This window comes from Hemicordylus capensis, chromosome 8, assembly GCF_027244095.1.
Source record: "Hemicordylus capensis ecotype Gifberg chromosome 8, rHemCap1.1.pri, whole genome shotgun sequence".
NCBI lineage: Eukaryota > Metazoa > Chordata > Lepidosauria > Squamata > Cordylidae > Hemicordylus > Hemicordylus capensis.
Window position 1 is genome coordinate 31,166,750 of NC_069664.1, and position 12,386 is coordinate 31,179,135.

At 49.7% G+C, this 12,386-nt stretch overlaps 1 protein-coding gene and 1 pseudogene across 2 annotated transcripts; one reads left to right on the forward strand and one right to left on the reverse strand.

The window, feature by feature from the left end:
* Positions 1–811: 811 nt before the first annotated feature.
* On the forward strand, positions 812–6,807 carry REXO2 (RNA exonuclease 2). Of its 2 annotated transcripts, XR_008310950.1 has the most exons (8): positions 812–1,031; positions 2,160–2,243; positions 2,430–2,507; positions 4,183–4,294; positions 4,562–4,670; positions 5,321–5,374; positions 5,467–5,666; positions 6,408–6,544. XR_008310950.1 is itself a non-coding variant. In XM_053268936.1 (7 exons), the coding sequence occupies exons 1-7, from the start codon at positions 879–881 to the stop codon at positions 6,535–6,537; spliced, it is 720 nt and encodes a 239-aa protein (XP_053124911.1). In that variant the 5' UTR covers positions 823–878; the 3' UTR covers positions 6,538–6,807. The 2 variants fall into 2 exon arrangements, 1 of the variants encoding a protein (XP_053124911.1); XM_053268936.1 differs by lacking the exon at positions 5,467–5,666 and having other exon boundaries at positions 823–1,031; positions 6,408–6,807.
* A 91-nt stretch (positions 6,808–6,898) lies between these two features.
* Positions 6,899–12,386, reverse strand: part of LOC128333837 (NXPE family member 1-like) — a 189,953-nt pseudogene continuing 184,465 nt past the window's right edge.

Genomic DNA, 12,386 nt, shown 5'->3' on the forward strand with positions numbered 1-12,386 from the left:
AAGTGCTGGCGTGCACAAGCGTGTCGGGGGACTTCCGGTTATATCCGGGCAACGGGGCAGCATGGAGGTACACTGCCGTCCTAATGAGCTTTTACAAAAATGGACGCTGGCAGGGGAAGCGTGGAGGGAGGGGTAAGTGTACCTTCCCCTGCTCTTAAAGCGAGACCTCCCCACCCCGCTGTCGAACTGGCAGGACCACCGGTTCCGTGCACATCCCTACCATATCCCAGCAGGTTCACTCCCTGGGTCTTCAGGTAGGCTTGGCCTCCCTTGGCCTGAGACCCCGGAGAGAGAATACTGTACCAAGGAACTGACTCAGTAGAAGGCCACTCATATACAAGGACAGGCCCTAGCGCAGCTGTTTTGCATGCTGGAGGAGCTTGGGGCTCTCCAAGAATTGGCATATATCTCTGCTGCAAGTGATCTTGCAGATCTTAATCGTCTGATATTGTGTGTGTTTTGGCGGGAAGAATTCAGGAACAGCTTCAGCCAAAGTTGGCAAGCCCGACTGCAGGTTCAGTTCCTACTAGCATCGGTAGGTAGAGCTGGGAAACACCGCTGCTCAAAACCCGGCAGAGCTGCTGCCAGCCAGTGTTGACAATACTGGCTTAGGTGGACCAAGGGCCGGAGTCCGTTGGAAGCCCCTTCGTAGGTCTCCTTTGCGCGTGCGCGGGGAGCCTTGCAGCGGCTCGCCGAGCGGACTTCCCAGGAGGAGACTACAGCCCCCAGCATGCCAAGCGACTTTCCCGAGAGTGTCCTGCGGCCCCGTAAAACTACATCTCCCAGCCGGCCACGCGGCAAGAGCGTCCCTGCTGCAGAAGGGAGGTGGCAGCGCGGGGCCTACTGGGAGTTGAAGTTCGCGCGGCGCCCCAGAGACGATGCGCGCCGGCGGAAGGGCCTGGCGGGGGCTGCAGCTGCTCGGCGGGACGCGGTGGGGGGGGTCGGTGGCCATGGCTGGGGCCTGTGGAGGCGGAGGGGCGGCCGCGCCCGGGGCAGAGCTGGGGCACAGGATGGTCTGGGTGGACCTGGAGGTGAGGAGGAGCTTCCCCACGGGAGGGAGCGAGGAGGGCCCATCCCATAATACTCTCCACCCCCCAAGACGCGTGGCGCCATCCCATAATCTGCCCCCTGCTGCTACCACATAAGGTCTGCGGGGGTGGGGTTTACGTCCCATAACACAAACGCCATAGGGGGTGTGGAAGGGGGCTCCATCCCATAATGCCCCCGCCCCAAGGGATGTGCAAAGTGTGGGGCTGCACCCCATTGTGCCTCTCCAAGAGGTACCTGCAGCACCATAGCGGGTGTGTGTGTGCAGAAGTGGGGAGGGGGCTCCACCCCATAGCATTTGACCAGGAAATGGGGGTGCTGCTGGGGATGGCGTGGTCTGGCGCTCCACGCAGTTCTTATAAAGGGGCACTGGTGTGGGGTGGGGGAGTCTGGCCCATGATGTTCCCTTGGGGGTTATGGGGTGGGGGCATAGGTTCGCCTGGGGAGGGGGCCCAGTCACATGTTGTTCCGGGAGAAGTGGAGCCTTTGGGGGGGGGGAGATCTATCCCATCATCTCCTAAGAGCTGCGGTGTAAGGAAGAGGCACTTCTAGCCCGTCACATCCTTCTGCAAGGGGATGCACGGCTCTCTCTGCCTCCAGCAGCAGCCAGCAAGCCAGCGGGGTGCGAAGGAGTAACCATCCCTGTTGGGGTATAGTGCCTCTGAACATGGAGGCTTCTGAGTCATCATAGCCACTCAGTAGCCTGTTTCCCAGCCAACAGAACTCCCCGAGACACCAAATTCCACAAATTAGCCCAGATTTCATCAAGTGCTGCTGTCTTGAGGTCATGAATCTATCGACACTTGGAAAAAAACGAGCAGTTTTAGGCTGGCGGCGTGAGCAAATGTCACTTTCCCTGCAGTTCTCATGGATGCTTCCCCCCCATTGGGTTTTATGGCTATTCTTCTGAATTAATTTCCCAGCTCTCAACACTTCAGTGGGCCGCCCCCTCCCAGGCTGCTGTGAGCACCTGCTTAACCTGTGAGCAGCGGGGCGTTGGGACACAGCCGTGGGAGCAGACGGAGCTCTGTTTAAATGCGCTTTTCCTCGTGAGTGGGAGAGAGAGATTTTCTGACATCTTATGCTTGTTAACGTCTTGCCTTTCATTCCAGATGACTGGACTGGACATTGAGAAGGACCAGATCATTGAGATGGCCTGTCTCATCACTGATTCGGACTTAAACATCTTGGCCGAAGTAGGTTGGCCTGTAGCATTGCTCCGGGGGCAGCGAAATGCCAGCCCACTGCCTTGCAGTTCCCTTCTCTTGTCCCTGAGAGAGAGGGGTTAGCTGAGCTCCCTGGGGGATGAGCTCCAGCCAAATGCTTGGTCTTGCAGGAGTGTCCCCCATGACCCAGTGTTGCTTTCTCTCCCTTGCAAACAGGGTCCCAATCTGATAATAAACCAGCCAGATGAGCTGCTGGAAAGCATGTCAGACTGGTGCAAAGAGCATCATGGAAAGGTAAAGGGCCTCAAACGTCTTAAGAAAATGGTTTTTGTTTTAGCATTCTGTGCTTGCCGCTTTTTGTCCTGAGCCCCACAAATGCCGGTTTGTCCCCTGTTCAGGTTTCATAAGAGCAGGCCGGCTGGATCAGGCCCAAGGAGGCCTATCAGGGCCAAGATCCTTTTTCACACAGTGGCCCACCAGATGCTTTTCCTTCATCCCCTTTCTCTCCTGACCCTAATATTGTCCCAGATATTGCTGCCACCAGCCTCAGAGGCACGATGCCTCTCAGTACCAGTTGCAAGGGAGCAGCAGCAGGAGAGAGGGCAAGCTCTTGCCTGTGGACTCCCCAGAGGCATCTGTGGGCCACCTTGGGCCTGATCCAGCAAGACTGTTCTTATGAAGCCTGCACTTTGATTGCATTCATGCAAAATATGCCAAATTTTGCTTAACTGTGGCTCAGCTCATAATGTATTCTTTAGCCCAACACCATGTGAACTTTCTAGGCACATCATTTCCATCTTTTTGACTAGTTCTGCTCTGAATTTTTTAACCTTCTAGAAGATTGGTGCATTGTTTAACTCTGGTTTGATGTGGTGTCCTTTCGCTCCGGGGGGCTTGCGGGGATGGAGGGCCTCCCAAGGAGGGAATATTGATTATTATCTATTTTATTCATTTAAAATATTTCTATCCCACCCCTCCAGTACACTACTGCAGGACGGCTCACAACAATAAAATAGATACCGCATACAATAAAAGTAATAAAATTAAACAAATTGAGTAAACAAATTAAAAGTTAGGTTAAAAACCACCGCCAGTATTAAGTTCAAATTAAAAGTTATTTTAAAAGCCTTGTTGGGTGGCACCATGTCCTCAGGGTCCCTCTGAGGGTGCAACCAACTCTGGCCGCGCTAGGTGTGAGAAATGTGTCATTGTGATGGGGGATTCAGCCTGGGGCCGGATCTCCCCACCACCACCCCATGATCTCCTCTGGGTTGGTGTCTGAGTGAACCCTGACATTTGGTGGCAATTAGCATGACGGATACATGGAACCTGCATGTTCTGAGACAGTCTACCTCTTGAGTACCAGATGCCGAGGTGCAATAGCAAGAGAGGACAGTTGTCTCCATGCCCTGCTTGTGGGCTTCCTGAAAGCATTTGATTGGTTACCATGGGAGACAGGCTGCTGGCCTAGATGGACTTTTGGTCTGATCCAGCAGAGCTGCTCATGTCCTTTGCACCTTTCCGAGCATGGACTTCTGTCCTCTGAAGATGAGTCCTCGCCTCAGCGGCCCAATCTCCCTTCATGATCCCATTCTCCTGCGGTTGGTTCCCCTGCTCAGCTGATCTCCCTCTGCCAGATCTTCCTTCTGGATGCTCTTAAAACCACACAAGATACGCAGCTTTCATGGGCCTGCAGACCTCCTGATGATCTGGTTCCCTGGGAGACCCACTTGAAATGCTGATGGATGTGCTCTTCATCGTGCCTGTCAAATGCCTACTGGTTTTATTGGTTTCTCTGCAGTGGGGAGCAAACTTACAACTGCAGAGACTGTCGCCCCTCAAAGTATCCCGTGGGATACTTCAAACTGTTGTTGTGTTGGCCATTGGCTCACACACGTAGCTTTTGTTTGACTTGTTCTCCCCGATGCGGAAGCAACGTAACTTAACTTGGCCCTGTTGCTTTTTGCAGTCCGGGCTTACAAAGGCCGTGAGGGACAGCACCATCTCTCTGCGCCAAGCAGAGTACGAATTCCTGTCTTTCATCCGACAGCAGACACCGCCAGGAATCTGCCCCCTTGCAGGTAAGAGGCAGCCCCTTTTAAGGAGGACACCTGCTTGTTTGTTTCAAAATATCTGTGCTCCTGCCTTTCCACGCAGGGTGTCTGAAGTGGCTAATGGCTGAAGGCACCCAAAGTGCAAATAATATCCAAAAACAATTGGCCCGTTAGGAATTGCTCTGAAGGCCATGGCTCTGTGGTACAGTATGTGTATGTTGCATTGAACACTGTGTGGGAGTCAGCCTCCCCGCCTGAAGCATGAACCAAAGTGGTGCCTTTGCCTCCGTTTAGGGAACTCTGTTCATGCGGACAAGAAGTTTCTCGACAAGCACATGCCTCAGTTCATGAAGCACCTTCACTACCGGATCATTGACGTGAGCACTGTCAAAGAGCTGTGCAGGTGATGGTGATATTGATGATGATGACGATGATGATGATGGCAGGTTTCGTAACCACACAGCATTTGAACAGCAAGTGGGCAGGTTGAAACTTGGGGGAAAAGTGGGGGGAGATCACTGGGGTGGCTGGTTAGGAGGGTGCCAGCAGAACAGGGCTGGAGTGTTCAGGATCCTTGGGAAACTCACCCTGCCCTGGGCATTTTGGGGAGCATGTTGCCATGAGACCCCTTGCCAAAATTAATGGTCATTAACAAGACCAGCTTCTACAGTTGCAGCAGACAAGACTTGTTTATTTTAGCATACTATGGTCTACACTTCAGGTTCTTGGGTAATAGAGGATTTTTTTTTTTTAAGCAGAAAATATTTCTTTCTGGTATTGAGGACTAGGATTTTTTGGCTGGTTTTTAATAAAGAAAGCATAAGAAGTAAACAGATGTTGATGTTCCCGGAATGCTGACTTTTGTCACTGATGGCGGATTCAGTGTTTTAGTGGCATGTTCCTCTTTATCCTGGGGAATTCATGAGCATTCCCCATGCAAATTCTTGCATCTCTGGGGCACGTCCCCACAGTGTCCACCATCTTCTGCACTTTCCACTTAACTTGGTCATTGAGACTTGATCCCTGGGTTTGAAACTCATTCTGTGTGTACAGACGCTGGTACCCAGAAGACTACAAGTTTGCCCCGAAGAAGGCTGCTTCTCACAGGTAAGAGTTATCCTTTGCCTGTTAAGTTGAGACCCTTGTCATTTTAAAAAGTCATTGCTTCACGATAGCAGTTAACTAATTTGTTTTTGTAGTAACGCAAGTATCAAACCTGTTGATGAACGACGAAGAAGAATATTTATATACTGCTCTTCAACCAAAGTTCTCAACGCGAGAAAAATAAATACAGAAATAAGATGGTCCCCTGTCCTCAAAGGGCTCACAATCTGAAAAGAAACACAAGGCAGATACCAGAAACAGCCACTGGAGGGATGCTGTGCTGGGGCTGGATAAGGTCAGTTGCTCTCCCCATTGCTAAATATAAGAGAATCACCACTTTAAAGGGTGCCTCTTTGCTCAGTTAGCAGGGAGTGTTGAATAATTTTGATAATCTTTTTTGCTCTGTTAAGTTAATGGTTTAAAAATACCTGGCCCTTTGACCGATCAGTTGCTCTGATCTTCTTTTTTAATTGCCCAACGCTATCTCTTGGACGAGGGTCCTTAACTCTCTCCTCTCCCTTGCGAACTGGGCAAAAGAGGTACCTTTCCAAGTGGAGCTGGGGAGAGCAGTCATCCCTACCCATGCCAGGATCTCTCCTGTGATCATTGCTGGTGTATCCCTTGAATCTCTTTTTTTAGATTGTGATTTATTTATTTTTAAAAGTTCCCTTTGGGACAGGGGAGCATTTTCTTACTCCTTTTGTTATGTAAACTGAGCCATTTGTGGAAGGGCGGTATAGAAATTGAATGAATAAATAAATAAATAAATAAATAATAAACTGCTCTGAGAGCTTGTGTTGTTGAGAAGTGGTATGTTAATAATTGCAGAAGCAAGCATGGAGTCCTTCATGGCAAGCTCAGTACTGTATGTATGGGGCACTAACGTCCCCCCCTAAATGGGAGCTTGTGCCACGGCCTCCTGGGCTACTTCTGGATGGATACAAACCAGGCAAAGCCTTCCCTTTTTGGTTTCATGTTTAGCTCTTGCATCTGTATCTAGTAGGGTTTTATCGCTCCTCTCCTGAATTCTTGGCAGAGCCCTTGACGACATCAGGGAGAGCATCAAAGAGCTACAGTTCTACAGAAACAGCATCTTCAAGAGGAAAACGGACGAGAAGAAAAGAAAACTAGTGGAGAACGGTGAAAGTGAAAAGACAACCAGTTGATCTTGCAGCCTGGTTCATTAGCAGCAGCACAAGATGCCGGGGTGGCCTGCTGGCATTTTCAGTTTGCCCTCCGCTCAGGAAGCAGCTCCTTTCCGTTCCATGGCTTCCCCAAAGTTGTGAGCAATGCCTGGCTCCCGGCTGCGGCTGGTGGGTTCAGCTGTAGGCCTGCGCCACAAGGCCTGGACAGCTGCTTCGTTCAAGGGCACAGAGTCCCCTTTTGTTTGGTTTTAGGCACCCTCTTTTGTTATAATAAAACCAGCCTTGCCGAAAGCTATTGTCTCTTTCTTGCTTTCTGTTGTCATTCCCTTTTTCAGTTCCTTTCTCCGCTCCCCTTTGCCTTTTCCTCTATGGCTAAGTTGCTTCAAGGTGTAGGGGAGCTATGAGGGTAAGGGAGGGAGTGGGGCAGAGCGAGCAAGACTTGGTTCCCAACAACATAACATGGCGGGTGAGCATTCCTTGTGGCAGAGGCAAGAGTCATGTCCCAGGCATCGACCATGCCAACGTTGAGACCCCGGAAGACATCCTTGGCTGCAAGGTATTGGGTGTAGCCATGGAAGTCACCCAATTGCTCTGGCTCTGCGTCCATCTCGCGGATGTTCTCTGCTTTGATGATGACCCTTGTCTCTGGGCTCCTCAGGAGGAGGCGCTGGATGGCAGCCCGCACATTGATCACTCTTCGAACAAAGAGCTCGAGGGGGAATGGGCAGAAGTGTTGTCCTAGGGAAATGACCACGGCTGTGTCCTTGCCGCCTGCCACACTGTCGATTTCCTGTGCAACGTAGCTGTGATCTGTCACGGTGTAGTCTTGGGAGGCGGTGATTGAATGACCATGTTTTTTCTACCGCCTGTGAATGTTTCTCTCCATGTCCTCAGCCAGCAAGTTCTGGAGCTTTCCAAATGACAGATGTCAATAAATAAAGGAAGAGACAAGCAACCTCGAAATATAATTCTGCCTCTTCCTCCATCCCCTCCCACCGTGTCATATTTAGGGCTGAAATTGAAACAAATGCATTCTTGCTTTGAGTTCCTTCCCCCTTGCCCAAGGTGGTTGCTGAATATTGGGCAAGGGGGGAAGGAACTCAAAGCAAGAATGCATTTTTTTCCCATCAAATTGGGCAACAACATTAAATGCAACATCCAGGAAGTTAAAACCATTCTGGCTGTTCAGAGCCTGTGAAATGCTCACTTTTTATCATGAGATCAGGATTAATGTCAGGATCCAGTGGGACAGGGAAACAGACACGTTCAGGGTTAAATGGGGGTTGGAAGCTGAACAACCCAGCAAAGCTGCTGTTATGTTTTTATCAACAAATCCATGGAGGAGAGGTCTCTCAGCAGCTACCGTTGAGGGCTACAGGCTACCTCCAGGCTCAGAGAGGCAAGATCCCTCTAAATATCATTTGCAAGGGAGCAACAGCAGGAGAGAGGGCATGCCTTCATCTCCTGCTTGGGGGAATCCCAGAGGCATCTGGAGGGCCATTGCTGGACTTGATGAGCCTTGGTCCGGATCCAGAAGTCTCTTATGTTCTTAACCCTGCTCCCTGTAGAAAGATCATGCAGAATGTCCAATTCAACTATTAAATCTTGGCAGCGGATTAAGATTTCAGATTCAAAGTTTGGCTCTGGGGAATTGCAGAACCAGATGGAAATGGAGAATGAATCTGACTGGCCTGCAATCTCCCTCCGTCCCTCCCTGCCTCTCTCCCCACCTCTCTGATTTTACAAAACATGAAAATGGATGACGTTTGAAAAAATTAAAACTGGAGATTGGGAAGATAATGCTTCCAGTTAATTTCAGCTCTACAAGGCAGGAGTTGGAGAGCAGCCCTTCAATTTTCTGTGTCTACATTTTTAAAAACACAATCAGACCTGGACTCAGGAAGAGGTTTGAGGGGTCAAGAAACTCCCCCTCCGCGTGATATTGCTGCTCCCTCATCCTCTGGGTGTACAACTGTAAGGACAGATGAGCCCCCTCCTCCAAGGACACCCAGGACAATGCCGAGCTTTGCTGGCGTCTGGGATCCAAAGCAGGGCTGCACCACTTTGCCCTCCCACTGTTGTTGGGTCCCCAGCCACTCTTGGCCACTGTGGCTGAGGATGATGGGAGTTGTAGTCCAGCAATAGCTGGAGGGCCCAAGTTGTGCAGCCCTGATCGAAAGGACCACCAGACTGGGAGGAAAAATGGGTCAGCCAGCCAGCCTGTAACCCCAGGGGCTTGGCCTGGCCCATCTGCTGAAGTCATGGCATGTACTTATCCCTTCTCTGCCTTCCTGCTTGCCTTTCACATTCAGACTTACAGCTCTGCTGCCCTGAACAACTGCCCCCCAAGCGCTTTCTCAAATGACTCCACATTTTCTCCCTTGCTGCCCCTTACTCCTGCAGTTCTCTCCCAGAACATGGTGTCACCTCCTTCTCACTAAATGCGTTCTCCAAAATTGCCTTTTCTTTTCCTCTCCTCCAACTCCCAATGGCAACAAAGGCTACGGCTGTGCCTCTGCATCTTCTCTCATTCCTCCCTTGCCTCCTTTTGTCCACCTGGCTGTGCCCTGCCCATGGCTGGAAGTTAGCATGTGACCTGCTACAGATGACAACCAAGGTTAAAGGGTAAGGTTTTCTACCACATTCTTGCTCAGTCTTTTCCTTTTTCCTTTTAGGTTTTCAAAAAACAGTTTATAAGTATAAAAGCAAAAGTGTTACACATGTCTAATACCAACACTTAATAATAACCTAACATTACAATTAAATGTGTTTTAAACAAAACGGATAATTAAAACAACAACAAAACCATAATCAAAGGGGGGGGGAACATAGTGAAGAAAATGGAAAAGGCTAAAGAATTATTATTTTTTAAAAATCCTCTGTTTTATAATTTAAAAAACAGAAAAATAGAAATTTTGTTAACATACAACGTACATAATTAATTTAATGCAGACAATATTTTTAATTGCAACAAACCTTGTCTTAAATTACTGCTAATAACATAAATGATTGTGCATTATCCTGAGTTTTGTCATTCCAATAATGAATAAAAAGGACAACTTTGGAACAAATCTATCTCCCCCGTCTTCTCTTCCTTGTCCTAATACAATTAGTTAACCAGCAGGTCAAATCTCATACTTTAATCAACCACTCATGCCAGGTTGGAGAATTCGCCTTTCCCCATTTCCCATTAATTACCAATCTTGGGGCAGCTAATAAAGGAAGACAGTAATTAATTCCTGGTCTTCCCTTAATGCAAGTGTTTTGATGTTTCAGAATAAAACAGGCAAGGGATCTAAAGATAAACGGCATCCAGTTAGTATCGAAGAAATAAAATACTGGCTGGCATACAGAGCAAGGATGCAGTGTCAGGGCTGGCCAATCCATGGAGGCAAAGTAGGTAATCGCCTAAGTACCAAGCTTCAAGGGGCACAGCTGCACCAAAGCAGATGGAAGCAAAGAGCCTGTCCTGCCTCCCCATCGGAAGACCACTGGCAGCATCACTGGCAGCAAGCTGCTTCCGCTGGCCGGAAGAAGGAGCACACCGCCTGGGTGCTTTCCAGATGACACACTGCTCAGCAGTAAGATGCTTTGGCTTGGCAGGATCGTTTTGAAAACGCAAATAGCTTGCGCAACCCCCCTAAAATACATCTGTTTTTTTGCGACACACATGCAGTGTTGTAGGCCTAAAGCGCAAGGATAAAATCTGAAAGGCGGCATCGGAAATGTGAACGGCCCCTTGCTGACCGTGCAGGGACTGCGATGTTGAAACACAGGCAGTCCGGAAGCACACTTGGTGACACTGTTGTAGCGTGTAATCTGGAAAGTGACCTTGTGGCTGCACTGAGACTGCTCTTCCTCTCCCCATCCCCGCTCACTCCCTAGCCCAGAATCGGAGGTCTGGTCTTGCCAGCTATGGAAGCCGAGTGGAGTCCTCTGAGTTAGTGGACCAGGGCGTGGGGAAGGGGAGAAGGGAGAGTGAGTGGCCCTGGCTCCAGCTGCATGGAGCATTTCTGCCTCCTTCCTCTGGCCGGCTGCAGAAGCTTGCGATCCAGCCACTGTGGATCCTGAGCGCACAGCATGCTAGTGAGTGGGGAAGGGAGAAGCAAGCTGTCTCCACTTCCGTATTCTATGAGCAATGTGTGACAACGCTTAATGCTTCTAATTCACAGGTCACCGTTCTTTCCGTGGTTTTATGCCCTGTGTCTGTTTGTGAATGAATATTGCTGGTTTTCTGATCATACGCTCTCAGCTTGCCCCATCCTGGGGAAGGGGGAGGTGTCAAGAACTGCTGCTTTCTTCTGCACTGCTGCAGTTAGTTCTGTCCATCTGCTCTCCAGCTGCACCAGGGCATATCCTTGCTTTGTATCAGCCACTGATAACGAGGCTCCAGATTGTCTGTAATTTTTGCCTGTATAGTACCATAGCTCCAACAGCACACCTTTCTATCTATGTGGTGTTAAATGATTTCCTCTGCATCAAGTCTTGCAAATGTCCATTGTTCCAAATGAATTTTTGCAGTGTGCCAGACCTGCAGATACTGAACCCAAGGTCTTGTTTTCTGATACGTCATTTGAATGATTTCAGTGTAGGTTCCAAATCTCCAGGTTGGGTCCTCAGCCTCATTACTGATGGTTTCTTTTTAATTATGGTAATAACAGCAGCTTTCCCTCATGAGCCAGGGGGGCACCAAATGAGGTGCAGCTGCCTATGGTTCTCAGCAGCCCAAATGCACCTGTTTCTCCCATCCCACAAGAGTTGCACTGCCTGCAGGCTGCTCATTCATCAGGTAGAGCTGTGTGGGTTGCATAGTTCTGCCTGATGAATGGCCAGGCTGCAGGCAATGCAGGCCTCATTAATGTTGGTGGGGCAGGATGGGAGAGAGAGGAGCAACCGGAGCTGCTAGGAGCCAGAGGCCTGATTTGCATGCACGCCCCCCATTCATTGGGACGAGTCACTGCTGCATGGTGACGTTTATCCATAACACTTTTTCCTGTTTATATTGTTGCAGAAGCCAGCAGCAAAAGAAAACTTGTGCCTTCCCTTACACGTCGACATTCGTAGGGCTCCATTACAAGTCAATAAAGGGCAGCCTGGTCAGAGAAAGGGGGACATCTCTAAGGCCCATTCCTATGCAGTGAAAGCCATCTCATTACTTTTCAAGGCAGACCTGTTGTCAACACTCCTTTGTGTGTGATTTCTCATGCTGGGAGTTTGCTTCAGTACCGGACAATCCTGCTTCGAAGAGGAGAAGGGGAAGGGGAAGAGGAGGAATCCACGCCAGCTGAGAAGTATCCGTTCCTTCTGCTCTCATCCAAGGCTTTGCTGCGGTGCGATTCTACAAGGCAGCCTAGAGGAATCTGAGGGATTGCTTTGCCTGTGTGGCTTTGGTGTCAGGACGTCCCGGCTTCGAGGGCGCTTCCCCACGCTTGCTGTTTCTCCAGGAGCTGCAGGGCACACCGTGTCCATGGACGACTCAGCCCTTTCCATCAGTTCTGCACTTGCCTTGGGAGATCAGTGCTGGGAGGGAGGCTGGCAGCTGGCCAAGCAGGGTGGACGTTGCTCCATCCATTTCAATTCCACACGGCAATTACCTGAGGCAGGTGAAGAAAATCTGGAAACCTTCAAAGGCAGCGTTGGTTTGGCACAACATATGATACATACATCCGCTCATGATGGGCCATAATTAGATGGTATAATATGATTAATTAATGCATTTCTTCTCCAGAAACTTCCTTTTTCCTTGCCGTCATCTGTCAAGGACTGCAGCTATACTGGACAACAAACTAGCTGCTTTCCCTATGTCCTCTGAGCTACAGATATTTCACCTCAGGAATATTTATAAAAGTATTTGTGCGTCTGGTCAGCAC

Bases quoted from the DNA above. Each gene is read 5' to 3' on its own strand.
- REXO2 (XM_053268936.1), top strand. From the start codon at position 879: ATGCGCGCCGGCGGAAGGGCCTGGCGGGGGCTGCAGCTGCTCGGCGGG. The intron at 1,032-2,159 runs GTGAGGAGGAGC...CTTTCATTCCAG, and splicing joins TGGTCTGGGTGGACCTGGAG to ATGACTGGACTGGACATTGA. The intron at 5,375-6,407 runs GTAAGAGTTATC...AATTCTTGGCAG, and splicing joins AAGAAGGCTGCTTCTCACAG to AGCCCTTGACGACATCAGGG.